General features: G+C 40.9%; 1 protein-coding gene across 2 annotated transcripts in view; it reads left to right on the top strand.

Annotated features, from left to right (window-relative positions):
* CUNH1orf87 (chromosome unknown C1orf87 homolog) overlaps positions 1–17836 on the top strand; it is a 73622-nt gene that overhangs the window by 34721 nt on the left and 21065 nt on the right. For both annotated transcript variants that reach the window (XM_070403357.1, XM_070403356.1), the window contains exons 7-8: positions 182–347; positions 7804–7901. In XM_070403357.1, the coding sequence (XP_070259458.1) occupies positions 182–347; positions 7804–7901 (264 nt within the window). The remainder of the gene's footprint in view (positions 1–181; positions 348–7803; positions 7902–17836) is intronic.

The raw sequence follows: 17836 nt of genomic DNA, 5'->3' as shown, positions 1-17836 counted from the left end.
TGTAAACTCCCTAGAATGGAACAAAGTTGAGTTAATCTGTGAGGTCACCACATGCAGTCCCAGACCAGGTTCCCAGGATTTAGAAAGTGTTTAACGCAGGTGAGAGACATAGTATGAAATACACAGTGGCTTCCTTGAGGGGTTCACCTTTTCACAGACTTTCCCCTGCCCCTCCAAGCAGTGCTGCCCCTCAACACGCCGACTCACCATCAGAAGTGACCAGGAGCCTGCTGGAGATCCTAAAGCTGGCACTCAGTGCAGCCAACGGCAAGCTCAACCTAGAGAGCCTCAGTCGGAGTTTTCGAAAAGAAGACCACGCATTGTCTGGCTTCTTGTCCCTACCCAAGGTAACAAAATTAGATTTCAGATCTGTTCAACCCTAAAAGTCTACACCGGAGGCTTTGGGTCTGCAGTAAGAAGGCCTATTATGATCTGTGTTCTGCCCGTGGATTATATCGCACAGTGTTTTGTTTTCTGTGCCAGAGAAGAGAGAAACAAAATAGAAAAGGAATTGTGAAATGTGCAGCATTGATCCAGGAATCTCTCTCTCTATATATATATAAAAGAGTAATATGCAAATTAACCGGACAGCGGAACGACCGGTCGGCTATGACACACACTGACCACCACGGGGCAGATGTTCAATGAAGGAGCTACCCCCAGTCCACAGGCCCTGATCACCCAATCAGGGCATGCTGGCCAACCTCTTGGCCCCTCCCCCTGGCCAGCAGGCTCCAATTGCCCGATGGGGAACAGGGAACCGGGGGTGGGTGGTGGCGAACACAGGTGGTGCCAGAGCCCTGATCGCCCTGCCGGTCACCCCACACACAAAGGGCGGTGGCAGTGGCAGGGTCAGGGGCCAGCTGCCAGCAGCCAGGGAAGATCAGCCCTGATTTCCAGGCCTAGGGGCCCTACCCATGCACGAATTTCACGTGCCAGGCCTCCAGTTAGTTATATTAAGCTATATTTTGTGTCAACAATATGGAATAATATAGCAATACCCAAATAATATTTCACAGTGGAAAACAAGTGTTTGCCAAGGCCAAATGTCCATTCCTAATACCCTCACCAGCTTCCAGGAGGTCAGCATGTAGTATCCATTCCTTTGGAACAGCACATTGTAGGGACTGGTGTGACTTATTGCTGATAGAGCTGAGTGTGCTGCTTTGGGAGCATTAATTAAAAGTGCAGATGTGTTTCATGGAAGAAGATCCAGAACCATAAACCTCAGTCATGAGGCTACCTAGGATACAGGCACAATAATAATCACCACGAATGCTACAATTCCTTTAACACCAACTCGTCACCACCAAGCTTGCGAGTGTTCTCACTAAGTGCCAAGTCCTGTGCTAAATGCTTTACTTACATCATCTCACCTAACACTGAAAATACAAAATCTAAGTAGCCGTTAGAACCCGTTTAATAAATTTTAAAAAATGAGCCTCAGGAGTCACCCAAGGCCCTCAGTTAGCAAGTGGCAGAGGCAGGATTCAAAGTATAGAGGCAAACTGAAAATTAAGAGCTAGAATTGGCACACCATTAGGCAGAAGCTATCTGGAAGGTTCCATTGAGCTCAGGACACAAAAGTTAGAATTCCAGGAGTAGAGAAACAGAAGGAATTGAAAATTAGAGCAGGGGGCAGGGTGTGAGTCCCATTGGAAAGATTTAAAAATACCTTTCATCTAGGTAAATAGGGGTTAGAATTGAGAGCAGAGAATTTAAAAGAACAAGTGATGTTTACTAAGGAAGCAAGGAAACAATATGCTGAAAGTGGGATCTTATTCTGGCACAGAAGTAGCTTGCTCTGTGCTTTCATTTATACAGTCAACGAAGCATGCAAAGGTAAAGCTCGTGTGTGTGTGTGTGTGTGTGTGTGTATGTTACACTTACATGCATGTTTTACTAGAAAGAGAAAGAGGATACTACAGGTGATTCCACACATCCTACACACACTTTTTTATGCTCAGGAGTAGATCAGTAGGAATAGATTAAGAAGCACCAATTCTTTGTTATTAGAAACTACATAACAGCATCAGTGACGCTCAAATGTTCTCAGACAATACTCTTGGAGTGGAACATAAATGACTTGAAAATCAAAGTAAATTTGCTCAACCTCTTTGAGTCTCAGGTTTTTCATCTGGAAACACTGGGTTCCAGATGTCTGCCTCCTGTCTGTTGTTAAACAAGATAAGTATGCGAAGGCATTTAGCACACTGCGTGATACCTGAACACCAGCAGGCAGAGCTGGCCTTGAACTTCTCCCCCCACAGCTGGCCCTGCAAGCTTAAATTCATGGTTCATATCCAAGGAAATGGGACACATTTTCCTGAAAGCTGGTCTGCCTCTCGTGAGCCATCTGGCATCTCTTAAGACATCTGGAACTCACTCAAAGTATAGTACAGTTCCGGGAGGCATGTGAGATACAATTCTGTTTCCCCAGGACATGAGACAAATTGAAGCCCAAGGGACATTGGAGACGGAAGGCAGCAGTTCCAGCCCAGCGTCTTTATTCCTGGACACAGGACTTCAGAGTGGCCTGGGAAGAGCCATCTGAATTAGAAGGGGTTTTCTTTTTGACCAGTACTAAATCTCCTTGATGTCAGAGACACAGAGCAGAGAGTCACAGACCTCCTTCAGTTACTCGTAAAACTCTGCACCCTGGGCTAGACAGGGGTGGGTGCTGAGGCACCTCCTCACAGCCAACATTTCAGAGGGTTCACAAATGATCGATAGCCTCTCCAATAAATAAATGCAGTCTTGAAGGATAATATGAGTCCTGTCACTCAAATCAATGGAATTTTGATCACTGTCAGAGAACAATATGAAAACATATCAACTACCTATCATCTTCATCCTACGAACTCACTCATCCTGTTCCTCTAGCACGTCTTTAATACAATGATGGCTTCTGGAAGGACTGCTGAGGCATCATGGATCCACGTACATTTATTAACCACCCTGATCATTACCCAAGTAGGTTCAATGGGTCTTTAGAAACTAAGACGCTCCCAAGCACATAGGCTCAGATTAACCCCTTTTATACATAACCTATATTCATTCTTCAATTCATGAACTCATTCTCTTTCCACTCTACATCCCAAACTACTCCCAGACCTCCCTCCCAGGAGGAGTTAGCTAGAACACAGGTGGCTGGCCTTCTAATTACTCTGCTTCATTTTCATGCAACTTCCTCATTACCATCAGCAGGGAGTCCCATTCCTGAGGGAATCCTGGCTTTGTGAATGTGAAGTTTGTTCTGGTGACAAGACACTATGACCCTAGTTTACCTAGTGACAGTCTTCTGCAGTTTGTCAGCTACTCTTTGGTAGTTTGTTGTTTCTTTATCAGTACACTTTGCCCTAAAATTATAAAATTATTTCTACTAACTTCAAATCCTTCCTTCTTCCAGTTCAACAGCCATCTTTCTGATCAATATGGCATGTTTATTCTATACTTGCATTCAACATGTTATTCACTCAATGTGTTCTGGGAACTGTGATAAGGCTGAGGGCAACAGACCATTACAATTTCAGGAGCTCAGGAGAAAGGTGACATTTTTAAACATGGCACAGTCCTGTATAACAAATGCAGCGATGGCCATAACACTGAGCACAGAGAAGAAACTCCAACCTAGCCTAATCCAGAAACTCTCCATAGAGAAGATACAAATACTAAATCTTAGAGGATATGTTAATTTGGCAAAGAATTGGGGGAAGGAACAGAGAAAGGACTCAGAAAGGTGTTCTAGGTAAAAGGAGCAATGAGAAATGGCCCTGAAATGAGAGAGGGCATGGTTAATTCAGGAGCTGGAAGTCATCTGTAGTGGCAGAACATAGTGAATGAATGGCAGCTGGGGATGGTGGGAGATGCTGCTCATATGATGCCAGAATGGGAAGTAGGAGCTAATTTATGAAGTTCCTAAGGAGTGTAAATTTTATCCTGAAGGCACAGAGGAATCATCAAAGGATATTAAACAAGTGAATGATATGATCAAATTTGGAATTTGAAAAGAGCACTCTAATAGAATATGGAGAATTAGAGGCAGATAGATCTTTAAAAGGCTGGTCCAGTAATTCAAGCAGGAAATTATGAGGGTTTAAACCAAGGAAGTAACAGGAGGGATGGAGCTATTAAGGAAATACAGAGTAGTTCTTGGTGACTAATTGAATGGGGCCCTGAATGAGGAAGAATCAAAAATGACTCCTGAGGTTCTGGCTTTGGTAACTTGATGGCTGGTGGTACCATTCTCTGAGACAGGAAACAGAAAAGTTGAAGGGGTATAGGAAGGGATAGAGAGTTCAGTTTTGAACATGTTGACCTAGGTTTAGAGATTAAAACGAATAAATGATTTAAGAGTCTTCAATACAGAGCTGAAGCCATGTGAGCAGTTAGGGTTACTAGGGACACAACAAAAAGTGAGATGGGAAGGGTGAGGACGGCACTTATTGTTGAGGAATAGGTAGACAAAAAGAAGCCAACAAAGGAGATGAAAAATAATCAAAAGGCACATGGGAGTTGTAAAGAAGCCAAGGGATAAGCCATATCGCATGCTGTCATCGATAATTAGGAATGAGAAGTATTCATTAAATTTGAAACTATGGAGGTTACTAGTGACTTGGTAAACACAGTTTAAGCATCCATCGTGATGGGGTAAAAGGCAAATGAAGCCATAATGGGAAGAGAGGAAGTAGAGGGCATCTGTGCACCACTCTCTCAATGAGGATTTTGGGGAAATGAATATTTATTTCACATGTCAGTTTCTAAATAAGAGATACTTTATTTATACTTGATTTTTTAAAATCCCTGATTAAACAGAAGAAACTTCACATAATCACTTTCTTATTGAACAAGGGTCGCCCTTTTAATATCTATGCTTTAAAGGATTTTAATAATAATCCTGAATAACACTAAACTGCCAGGATTTTCTGGTAGATATTTCTATTACTCCTCTACAGCTGTCAGCAGTCAGTTCTTAGCAGCTATCAATCAATTTGCTTCTAGGAACTCTGATGTACTATTTCCAATCTGCTGCTCATTTTAGCCTGGAGCATAATTCAATATTGCCAGCAGTAAATAAACTGTTTTTAGAATAACCTTTTAATATTTCAATGTTTCAACCTTTTAATGTTTCAAAATATGCCCTGGCCAGTGTAGCTAAGTTGGTTGGAACATCATCCCATATACCAGAAGGTGATGAGTTTGATTCCTGGTCAGGGCACATGCCAGGTTATAGGTTCCAATCTGGGTTGGAGGTTGGGGTGTGAGAGGCAATGAATTGATGTTTCTCTCTCACCCAATGCTTCCCTCCCTTTCTTCTTCCGTCCAAAAAATAAAATAAAAATACATTAAATATGCTGTAATCATAACTATGAACCAATTCTTATTTATGGAGTAAAATGGAATAATGGAACTAATTTCTACCTCTCAAAATTTATTCTTTACTAACTTCTGTCCATACACACTCCACTCTTCAGTGTCTTTAACTCGTTCATTCATTTCCTCATTCATCCATGTATTCATTTACTCAATAATTATTGCTCTTTTATTTTATAACAGTGTGCTAGGCAGTGGTGGTAAGAAAATGAATAAAACACAATTCCAGCCCTCAGTAGACCACTGTCTTGTAGAGAAGCTCTAATGAACAGATAATTACTGCTCAGCATGGAAAGGGGTATAAAACTATATTGAATAATGTCAAAATACAGTCAGTCTCAAAAAAGCACCATGCTCTTTCTCACCCATTATTTACAATGCTTTTCCTCTGCCTGGATTCTCCCAAACCCCTTATTCTCCTAGCCAACTCTTAGCTGTTTCTTCATATTTCAAATCGATCGTGTGTGTGTTTGTTTGTGTGTGTGTGTGTGTGTGTGTGTTGTTTGTTTTGTTTTGCTGTTAAGCTTCCCTGACACAACTCCTTTCTCTACACTTAGTAAGTAATGCTTGCAAGTTTCAAATCTAAATTTGTTGTTAGTTTCCTTCCATATAAACAAGTGAAAATTATCTTCTTGTTTTTGTTTAAGTCTTGGTTTTATTATCATTCAGGTATGGTCAGACCAACAGAGCAGGAGATGCTTGCCATTGAAAAAATAGTGTGGTACTCATAGTTCCCAAGAGGAAAGGGCATGGCACGCCCCTAGGTCACATAGGGGAGCACCAGAGACTATCAGGGGACATGTGGGCAAGGCCTTCATTGTGGAATGAGCAAGGCAGGGAAACCAGGTTTAGGGTTGACTACATTGAATAATTTGGACTCTGAGGCATAGATTCTGTTCTGATTTATTCAATACTTGGCCCTGGGGTGACAAGCACAGGGGGAAAGTGGCTCAAGCGTGAGAGCCCAATGAAGGAGGTGGTTGGTTTGCATATGAAGGGCACACTTTTCTGCCAGTCCATTACTTTATCTAGGAATTGGCTAGCCCTGGGAGGAGCAATCTCTCCAGAGTCAGCAAAGCCCCATGATGTTAAAAAGCCAGATCAGACTAAAAAGACATGCCATATGCACTTATTATACTGAAATTGCTCTCAAAATAATAATAGTAGCTACTATTTAACACTAAATTAGACATTTCTTTTCTTTATTTTGTCCCTTCCTTCCTTCTTTCCATTCTCTTTCCCTTCCCCATCCCTCTTTCTTGTTCTTTCTCTTTCTACTTCTTTCCTTTCCTCTTCTCTCTTTCCCTTTTTCTTCTTCTTCCCTCCCTTCCTTCTTTTCTTTATTCAACAGATATTAATTCAATGTCTACCAAAAGCCCGGCACTATTCTAACTGCTTATTTTCTCGTGTAATTTTCACAGAATTCTGAGAAGCAGAAAACACTATAGTCTTATTTAGTAGATGCAGTAACTGGGCATAGCAAGGTTAAGTAGCTTCCTAAGGTCACACAGATAACAGGCAGCAGATTGGGTGTTCAGAATAAGTCCTGTTTTATTCCAAAGTCTATATGCTTAAACATTATGCTAACCATACAACATATGCTATCACACCCCTAAAAGTTTGACATGTTTGAATTTAAGTATCACCCACCCACCAAGTTGAGAACTGAATTGGTTTGTCAACTAGACTCAGAATACTAAGTACATAGGAAACTGCCTTGACACTTCATTCATTCATCCAACAAGTAATTTATTGAACATCTAGTTTCTAGACTAAGTTCCATGATTTATGTGACATTGAAAAAATCACTTAATCTCCCTAAATCTTGGTTTCTCCTCATATATAAAATACAGGTAATATTAACCATGCTAATACAACAAGCTTGTTTTGTAAATCAAAGTAGATATACAAAAAGATTTTGCAATTTACCTATATTATTAGTATATAATTTCTAGGACTTGACCACCAATTCTGTGGCTGACAAATATGTAAGATCAGAATTTTAAAGTTCAGTGACTTCTGGGTAATGAACTATACTCTGTGTCAACCAAATAAAATCTTGCTGTTGCTGAACATTTAGTTGGACATTCTTGTCTTGAATGATATCCTAATGGTACAGTACACTCTGGGGTATTAATTCTTTATCAAAATCAGCCCTAATTGGTTTGGCTCAGTGGATAGAGCATCGGCCTGCAAACCGAAAGGTCCCAGGTTTGATTCCGGTCAAGGGCATGTACCTTGGCTGCAGGCACATCCCCAGTAGGAGGTGTGCAGGAGGCAGCTGATCGATGTTTCTCTCTCACTGATGTTTCTAACTCTCTATCCCTCTCCCTTCCTCTCTGTAAAAAAGCAATAAAATATATTTTTTAAATATCATATAGGTTCTAATTTTTAATTTCATTACAGTGACAATGTTCTTTTTATGTGCAGGTCAGAGCTATCTGTGGAAAACATGGATTATATCTGACTTTGAGCCTTCTGGAAACATTGCTCAATCATCAAGATTTGGCTTACCAAAATGAAATAAAGTAAGTTGATTTTTTATGCACAGAGTCCTCTGAAAGGATACCAAACACAGAGATCTGTCTCTAAATTAGAAGTTTTGTGTGTGAAACAATCAATTTCATTACCTAAAGACAGAGTTAAGACATGTTTGCTTATTTTAAAACACATTGCGGACCAGTAGTTTTATTGCTAGCTTTGCCTAGTGGCCAGATAAGTTTCTATTGAATGAGTACAAAAAAACGTTTTACATAAATGTTAAAGGCATGCTTTAAAATGAAATACCCATTGCATTTTGAAGTTATTTATTACATGTTCTTACAAGCTAATATCTTTTTAAAGTATGATACTTTGTAAAACACTGTGTAATATGAAGCGAGAATTCTCGTGATTTGTCCGCAATGTATTAAGGTCAAATGCTTTCCAATTTGTGAAAATATGAACTATTCCCAGCTGCAATGTGTGAAGGCCAAACACTTAGCCAGAGAAAAACAAAAGCATTGAACTTCCATTTCAAGCCATTATCAACTATCAATAATCAAATTTACCATCTTACCTTGAACAACTAAAAGATAGGACAAACTATATGGAGGAATAGTTTTCAGAGACTGGACAAGAGGCAGCATAGAGCAGTGATTCCTGACAGAGAAAAAAAAATGAGGAAAGCTCACCTTATTGAACAAGGGGGAATTTAAACTTAGCCCAGGATTTTTCTTGAGCTAAAGAGAAAAAATCTCTCTAAATCGTGGTTTCCTCATATAGAAAATACAGGTAATATTGTGCTCCACTTCCTGTTGAGTTCAGCAAGGCCAAGGAGGCTAGAATGCACAATACAGAGTAGCAGAGAGGAGAGATCCCCAGAGAGTTCTTTCTGGAGTTTTCCAAAGAGTTGCCCTAGAATCTTCATGTGAGAACTGGCCAATATGTGCATTTGAGGAAACTACACAAGTGCAAAGAAAGAAAAACCAAAAGAAAAAGGTGGGAAAATGCTTAGAGCTCACACAGGGCTAGGAATAGTTCATATTTTCACAAATCAGAAAGGAACTCATGTGGCATTGAGTGAAGTCATGAGAAGGATATTGTGCTGTAGTGAGACCAAATTTCTCTAGACAAATTAACAAATCTTATAAATCCTAATAAAGCTTAAAATGAGCAAACTGTTTCCAACTTACTTAACTACATCCAAGAACAAAGCCCCCAAACTTCTAAAGGAATAAAACAAAATCAAAAATATAAAATTCACAATTTCTGGCATTCATACAGAAATTACCAGGCATGAAAAGAAGACAAAAAAAAAGTACAATCTATCATTAGGAGAAAAACCAACTTATAAAAGCAAATTCATAAACAAAGATGATGGAAATAGTAGATAAGAGTAATAAAAGAGCAATTATAAATACACTTCACATGCTCATAAAAGCATAAGCCTAATGCTTTCTTTTTGAAAGATACAAAAAGAAAGCCAAAACCAATAACCCCAGTCCAATAATATACTTTCAAATAACCTATGATCAAAGTAGAAATCAAAAGGGAAATTACTAGAAGCTTGGAACAGACTGTCAAATCTCAGAGGGAAGACAGGGGTGGGTGGGTGGGAAGAAATCAACCAAAGAACTTGTATGCATATATGCATAACCCGAGTATACAAACAATAGGGTGGTGAAGGCCAGGGGCGGGGGATGGGGGGTGGGGGCAGGATAGAAGGGGTCCATGGGGGAAAAAAGGGGGACATATGTAATACTTTCAACAATAAAGATTTTAAATATATATATATATATATATATATATATATATATATATCCTATCTAATAAAAGAGTAATATGCAAATTAACCATCACTCCAAGACAAAGATGGTGGCATCCATAGCAGCTGGGCAGGACGCTGGCGGTGTCACCCCTGCAACGGGGGCCCAGCAGGCAAGCGGGGCCACAGGCAACACCCAGCAGAGCCTGCTGGGCGGTGGCAGTGGCAACCCACAGTCAGGCAAGCGGGGCCCGCAGGCAGCACCCGACAGGGCCTGCTGAGTGGTGGTGATAGCGACCTGCAGGCAGCACCTGACAGGGCCTGCTGGGAAGTTGCTGTGGTGACCGGGGAGCAGGCAATTGGGGCCTCCAGGCAGCACCCAGCAGGGCCTGGTTGCCCATCCCCATGGTGTGGAGCAGGCAGGCCCCGCAGAGAGCAGAGAACCATGGGGAGTGGGCCCAAGCCATCAGTAGCACATCCCCTGAGGGCTCCCGAATTGGAGAGGGTGCAGGTCAGGCTGAGGGACCTCCCCGCCCATCCCCCCACCCGTGCATGAATTTCGTGCACCGGGCCTCTAGTATATATATAAAACTGAATTAAAAATGAAAACACAACACACCAGTAATCCTTGGCTTTTCTCTCTTCCACACTTCACATCCAATTCATCAGTAACCCATCAGTAAATCAACTCTATATTCAGAATATGTTCAGAACCTGGTCACTTCTCACCACCTCTATTGTTACTGAACTACACCTCATCCAAGCAACTATTATCTTTCTCCTGTGTTACTATAATAGCCTTCTAACTGAACTCTCTTCTCCCTTGTCCCTAGTTTATCCTCAGTACAGCAGCTATAGTGACCTATTAAAACCTAAAATAGTTCTTGTCATTGATTTGCTCATAACACTGAAAGAGCATCTTACTTCAGATATTTTTTAAAAAAACACCCAAGTCCTTACAAAGTGTTCCATGTGATCTGCTCCCCCATCACTTCTCTGGCTCCATCTACAACTTTCTTTGCTCATTATATTTCAGTTACACTGTCCTCCTCTTCTTCCTCAAACACACCAGGTACAAATCCACCTTAGCACCTATTTTCCAAATGTTTCCTCTACCTAAACTGCTCTTTCCCCAGATATCTTCATGCTACTCCACTTTTCAAGTTTTTGCTCAGACGTCACCTATCAATAAGGCTACCCTATTTAAAGTTGTAGTCCCCACCCATTCTCACCTTTAACCTGCTTTCCTTTGCACTGTTCTATACACTTATCAACTTCTAATGTATTTGGTAATTTGCTGATGTGATGTTTATTGTTATCTGTTGATTTTTGATAGACTATATGTCATAGGACAGGCAGGATCTTCGTTTTATTCATTGATGTATCCCAAAGGGTCCGGCAAGCAAGTCAAACTCACAGCCTACGGGTCGCATGCCTCATTTATTTAATGTGAGTTGGACATGCTTGCGATTGCCTGGCATGTGATAGGTATTTAAAAAAATATGGAATTGAACTGAACTAGAAAAGTTATACAGTCTCAAAATACTCTAAAGGAAATAGATACATGAATTCTTCCTAGTCCCTGGCTCATGATCAAATTGAAGAAAGCCTTCTCTAATCACCTCATCAAAATCAGGCCCCTTGTTAATATATTTCCTAGCACCTATCACTATTTGTAATTATATATTTATTTGTGTGATTTGTTAGTTTAATGTCTAGATACTGATCTCCATGCTGGCAAAAGACATGACTGTTTACGTCACTTACTTATTGTTGTGGTTGTTAATCCTCACTAGAGGATATTTTTCAATTGATGTTTAGAGAGAATGGAAGGGAGGAACAGAGAGAGGGAGAAACATCCATGTGAGAGAAACAGATCCTTTGGTTGCCTCCACATGTGCTGACCAGGGCTGGGGATTGAACCTGCAACCCAAGTGAGTGCCCTTGACCAGAAATCAAACCCACAGCCCTTCGGTGTTCCAGCTGACTCTCTAACCACTAAGCAACACCAGCCAGGCCTTTTTCCTTCCTATTTTATTCTCAAACATCTTGTAGGCTGGTATCTAGCATATGGTAGGTACACAGTAAATGTTGAGTAATTAATTAATTAATTAATTTAACAATCATTTACTCAATGCCTGCTATACACCAGTCACAATTCTTGTCATTGGAAATACAGATGTGAATAAAACAAGGCTCCTTCCTTCATGAAGTTTGTATTCTAATGGGAAAGAACAAGTTAGAACATGTGACATATCACATGCTGATAAGAGCAATCCAGAAAAACAAAGAAGGCTAAAGGTTAAAGGAAACATCAATTAATAAATAAATGATGATAGAAGGATGAGCTTAGTCAATGAATTTCTGCCAGACCAGCTTTGGACAAGGGAGTTTCTCTTCTCTAAAACCTTAGAGGGGTGGTTGGGTGATGGTGGAGGAAGGTGGTTAAGCAGCAAAAGCAGAGAAGTGGACTAAGAGCCCAGTAGAAAACCAATAAGCTAAAATTGGGAAGCCTCAAAAGGCAACAATATAAAGGGAGGAAATGCAAGTATCAAAGCTCACATTATACCTGGTATATAGTATACTCAATTAAAAGTTGGTGTTCAGAACCAAGATTGTAAGAATCAGAGATATGAGAATAAGAGTGAATGGAGAGCAAATGAGGTTAGGCTACTTATAATTATATCAATATTTTCACTTTCCCATTGTTTAATGTGCATTTCAGAGGAGCTGATTTGTTTTATTCACCTGTCTTTGACCTTTGAATGTTCAAGGACATCAAAACAATGAAACCACTGGAGCATTGCACGTGAAAGTGATAAACCTGTTTCATCCTTAAACAGTTATTGGCTAAAGCTTCTTCTGGTGAATGAAATCCATTCCGTTAAGGGCTTTGTATGCAAACCTATATCCTTAAGAGATTAAAGATGCAATTCAGACACACATTTCAGGAGCTGAATGCACGAATCATTATTTTAGTACATATTGTCCATTAATCTGCTGTTCAATTGGGAACCCATTTGGAATTCGGCTGCTTGCTAATTAGCAGGATTCTAGTGCTGAGCTGCTTCCTGATTAAATGTCCTTTAGAATCAATAAAACATCAGGAGGGATTATGGTGATGTGGGATTAGCCCCATCTAACCAAATAAAATGAATTGTGATCTCTTCTTAAACTGTCACGTTGCAAGAGCTGATGAGAGGAGCAATTTCGTGAATGCTGTTGCAAAGTTGTTGCTGTGTGTGTGTGTGTGTGTGTGTGTGTGTAACATTGAAATTTTAGTTTTTGCAATTTGCCTACCAATTAGCAGAGACATTACTGAATGACTGCCAGGGTAAGGCGGTTTTGAGAAAGACTTGATTACGATTCAAATCTCTACTCTGAATCACCCTGATGTAAAATGAGTTCAGGTTGTGTTGGATGGAAATTATTATCCCTCTTCTTGGCCGGGAACATGTAAGTCAGAATTAGCATTTAATATTTCTGTGTGACTTTACAATAAATGGTAATTAAGGAGGGCAGAGAGAGAACAGGAGGCAAAATAATACTCTGAAATTGTATTGGCAAAATTAAACACTTCAAACCCAGTTTAAAACACAGGCACACAAGCCAAATTGTGTTGGGGTAGGGGATAAATAATGAAGTTGCTATAGAAGCTTTGAAAATAGAGTGGAGCAATTGACACAGCCCTAAGTAGGACTTACCATACACATCTGGCCCATTATTAAGAGTGCAATTAGGTTGAAAAGGACTGGTTTGAAAATCCCAAGACCAACCAGAGGATTTTACGAGATAAAGGAGACATGAGGTGTCTGACTCAGCAATTACTTTTAATGAGAATAGGAAAATTGTTAAGCAGTGGATTATTGAAGATATGGGTTGGATCTACCCATTGATTTGGTCTTGGAAACTGGACCTGGCTTTTAAGAGTTTATTAATTCCAGTCTTCTCTTCCAGAAGCCCATAATTCATAAGCGGTGAAGAAAATAATAAAGTTATTGTTATTATTAATAGCCAGCACTTATATAGTGCTTATTATATTCTTGGCAGTTTTCTACGTACTTTATAAACGTTGACTCTTAATCTTTGCAAGTGCCCACATGAGGTCGGTACTATTGTTTATCAGGTGAGGAAACTGAGGCACAGAGGGGCTAAAACCAATATGCAACTGATAAAAAATTCATCAATAGGCTAACTCAAATGCAGGCTCTCTTGCTTAGGTGTTTGGGCTCTTAATACACCATACTGACTCTTCTACAAGTCTTGTGGAACTGGAGTTTATAGGATGGTGGCTAGGCCCAGGGGCCATGGGCAAACTGCCTGAGGTCTACCTTTGGGCTTGATACTGAACACAGTTCTGAACCAGTCACTGAGTGTCGCCTGGCCTCTCCTCCAGGACCCAGGAGAGGTGTGGGATACAGATATAAAAGCAGGGAGGCTTTTAAGTTCTTGGAGCAGATATGATCCAAAGAAGCTCAGGGCTTGCAGGTTGCCTCTTCTCACTGTTTGAAACTCCCAATCTCCCTTTAGCCCCATCCATGCAGAAAGGCAGCAGGAGTTCCGGAATCACATAGGCCAAGATGGAAATCCTATCCCAGAAATGCACTGGCTTTGGGAACTTGGGCAAGTCAATATTTTCTCTTGGTTTTGCATCTGTCAAGTGGAAAAAGAACCCTTTTGTCTGAATTTGAGTTTACTGCCTGTGTGTCAGGGAAGGACTTTGCTTAGCAGGGTGAATATGCAAGAAGAGAAGAATCTAGCTCAGGCTACATGACCAAGAAGCTGAAAGCAAAGGAAGATAGTGCAGTTAAATGAGCACGCAGCTGTAGAGGTGTTTCTACACACCAAAAGGTTGTGGGTTTGTTCTCCAGCCCTGTAGGGGGCACAGCAAGAGGAAACCAATCAATATGTCTCACTGCATCAATGTTTCTCCCTGCCCCCTTCCACTCTCTCTGAAGATCAATGGAAAAAAATATCCTCGGGTGAGAAAAACAATGATAAATGAGCAACCAGCAGGTGAATCAGATATCCATCTGAACTAAGGGAGTAAGAGATTCATGCAAGGCACCTAGCATGTCCCAGGCAGGAGGCTAGATGCTTTACATGGGTTATCTCTTCATACTCCCAGCAGTACATGAGTTATATTTTTCATACCCACTTCAGAGATGAGTAAACTGAGATTCAGAGATCTTAGTAAATTGTTCCAAAAGTTGGGTGTCTTTGTTCCTGTTGTAGGCTGAATTATATCCTCATCCCCACCCCTGATTCATATGTTGAAACCCCGAGGACATCAGACTATGACTATATTCGCAGATAAGGCCTTCAAAGAGGTGATTAAGTTAAAATGAGTTCATCAGATTAGTCCCTAATCCAATCGGCCTGGTGTCCTTATGAGATAAGAAAATCTGTACTCCTAGAGAAAAGACACAGCTGTGAAGACACAGCAAGAAGCCTGCCATCTCTAAGCCTTCAGAGAAGCCAAACCTGATGAAACTTTGATCTTGAACTTCTAGCCTCCAGAACTGTGAGAAGATAAATTTCTGTTGTTTAAGCCACCCAGTCTGTGGAATTTTGTTATGGCAGCCTGAGTAAACTATACAGCCCCTAAAACAAGGGTGGGGAACTTTTTCCTGCTAAGGGCCATTTGGATATTTATAATATCATTTGAGAGCCATACAAAATTATCAGCTTAAAAATTGCTATATTTGCTCAAACATTTAATCAACTCACCCCTAATGCCTTGGCAGGGCCAGACCAAATGATTTGTCGGGCCTTACATGGCCCTCTGGCCGGACGTTCCCCACCCCTGCCTTAAAGGCTAACCGTCTCCTCCATAGTCTCCTCCATAGTCGCCTTCCCATCTGCCTCCTCCTTCTAGCACAGTGGTTCTCAACCTTGGCTGCACATTAGAATCACCTGGGAATCTTTTTAAAATCCTGATTTCTGGGCCTCATCCTCCGGAAATTCTGTTTCTTTGTTACTAATGTTGTGGCCCCACCCCATCACAAAGAAACAGAATTTCCGGAGGATGAGGCCCAGAAATCAGGATTTTAAAAAGATTCCCAGGTGATTCTAATGTGCAGCCAAGGTTGAGAACCACTGGTCTAGCAGACTTTGTACCTTCTCAGCTGGAGGTGATTACATTCCCAAAGGAATGGCTAGAATGATTAAACTCTTCGAATCACGGGAGTTAACCTTTGAGTCTAGCAATTGAACAGACCTTCTCTGCAGCACTGTTCTATCACGTATGTCAGCTTAACTTGTAGGAACTAGTCAGATGAGAGATGGGGAATAGTATTTCAAAGAGAAGGCGCAAAAAAGTGAGCAAAACATAGCAAGTTTGGAGAACCACACTGTTGTTATGACCAAAGTGTATATTTCACAGGGGGAAAGGTAATGGGCTTGGGAAGGAAGCACCTGAACACCTTTGATTTAAGCCTATATGAAGCGCGGAGAAACATGCCACCTGTAATTAATTTCATCATGATTACAAGGGTATTTCTATGAAAAAGGTCACATTTTGTGTGTTTGGCTTCTGTTTTGTCTTGTTTCTATATATAAAATGTTCTGTATAAAATGTCACTTTCTTCACAACCCATTATCAAAATTCCAGTGGACAAATAAAGACACAAGCAATGCACCAGTAGCAAAAACTAATAACGCCACAATCTAAAAGGAATCTCTACCAACTGTAAACACACGGAATCTGGACGAATTAATGAGTTGGTTCCCCAAGTTTTACCCTGCCTACCTAAAAGAAGTGCAGAAGAAAGAAGACATTTTGTGCCTTCCCTTTGATTTGAAGGCTCCATGTTTTAACCAACCAGAAAGTAACACAGGTGCTTTCTGTAGCTCTGTTTCCACCTCCTCCGTCCCTCACTCAAGAACGCACAAACATACACTTACCTGCTGTCAACAAAAGGTCACTGCCACCAGTCTAATGCCACAGGAGTTCTGAGTCTGGGGTTCGGTAAACAGGACAAACTTTATTCAGGTAAACAGAGTGCAAACCAGAGAGGCCTAGAAAGGAAAAGACTGGTCCCCACCAGGGAAGGCCTGCTTATGTAAAGTTTCCACCCCCTTCCCTTCCTGATAGGTCCACTTCTATGCAAATGAGAAATCCAGATTTACACACTCTGATTGGCCCAAATAATACCATCTGATTCACATGTTCTGATTGGTATTATGGAGCTGCTCTGATTGGTCAGTAAAGATGCAAATGAGGCTAGAGCTGTACGTTACTGATTGGACAGGGCAGTGCAGGTCTCAACCCATTGGTTGAAAGACGATTCCAGGAACTCCCTTATAAGCATCCAGTCAGCCTGCAGGAACACAGTGCAAGAGGCTGGCAGCTCAGTGTGTGGCTTTTTCCCTGAAGTGCAGTGTATGTGAGAGGCCTCTGTCAGCAATGGCTGTTAGATTCTGGTTATGAATTTGAGCCCAATTAACCACAAGGAATCCTTGGCAGGTTACTTCTTCTCAGGGTCAACACTGCACACTCCTTTCTGTACCTATGCAGAGAGTACAACTCCCAGGATTGACAGAGCAGTAAGTTGGGGAAAGGAAGGCAGGAAAGGGAAAAGTTGGCTATGGTGTTTACATCTGATGAAGCAAAATTCCTGAAAATACAGTTGTGTAGGCTGGTAATTGTATATGCTGAGGGTTATATCGATCATGACATACTACACTGATTTAGTGTCTGATATTCAATAGGTGGGGTAAAAAGATCCCACCCCTGAGGTGGTCCCAACTGAGGGGCACCAGGCATCCAGGCGTTGGTGGCAGTTGCCACCTGCCCTTTAACTACAGGATTAAATGAGCAGTGGGTAGGCCAACGGAAATCTATACAACTCATTCGCTGTATTGTGCTGAATGGAAATAGTTCCTCATTTGACCCTGAATAAAGAGAAAATCCAACATAGAAGGGCCAATTTTTTAAAACACTGCAAACATAATGAGGGAATCATGATTCTGCAGTCTCCAAATACAACAAACTTTTTTAAATGATTTACTCTAGAAACTAGATAATCACCTCTGTTCTCTACAGGATATAAGAAGGTACTAGTATGTCCTCTGTTGAAATGAATTGGAAAATAATAAGCATAATGAGATTAAACGGCTATAAAAATGAATTTTAAAAGCACCAAAGGTTAATAGAAGAAATTAGTAAAACCTTGGGGAATTCTGGATAGTTTCAAGCAAACAGTTAAGAGGTAG

Source organism: Myotis yumanensis, unplaced genomic scaffold, assembly GCF_028538775.1.
Source record: "Myotis yumanensis isolate MYYU_CA2020_CCGP unplaced genomic scaffold, mMyoYum1.0.hap1 SCAF_2, whole genome shotgun sequence".
NCBI classification, from domain to species: domain Eukaryota; kingdom Metazoa; phylum Chordata; class Mammalia; order Chiroptera; family Vespertilionidae; genus Myotis; species Myotis yumanensis.
Note: the sequence above shows the minus strand (reverse complement) of the source record. Positions and strands in the feature narration are given on the sequence as shown.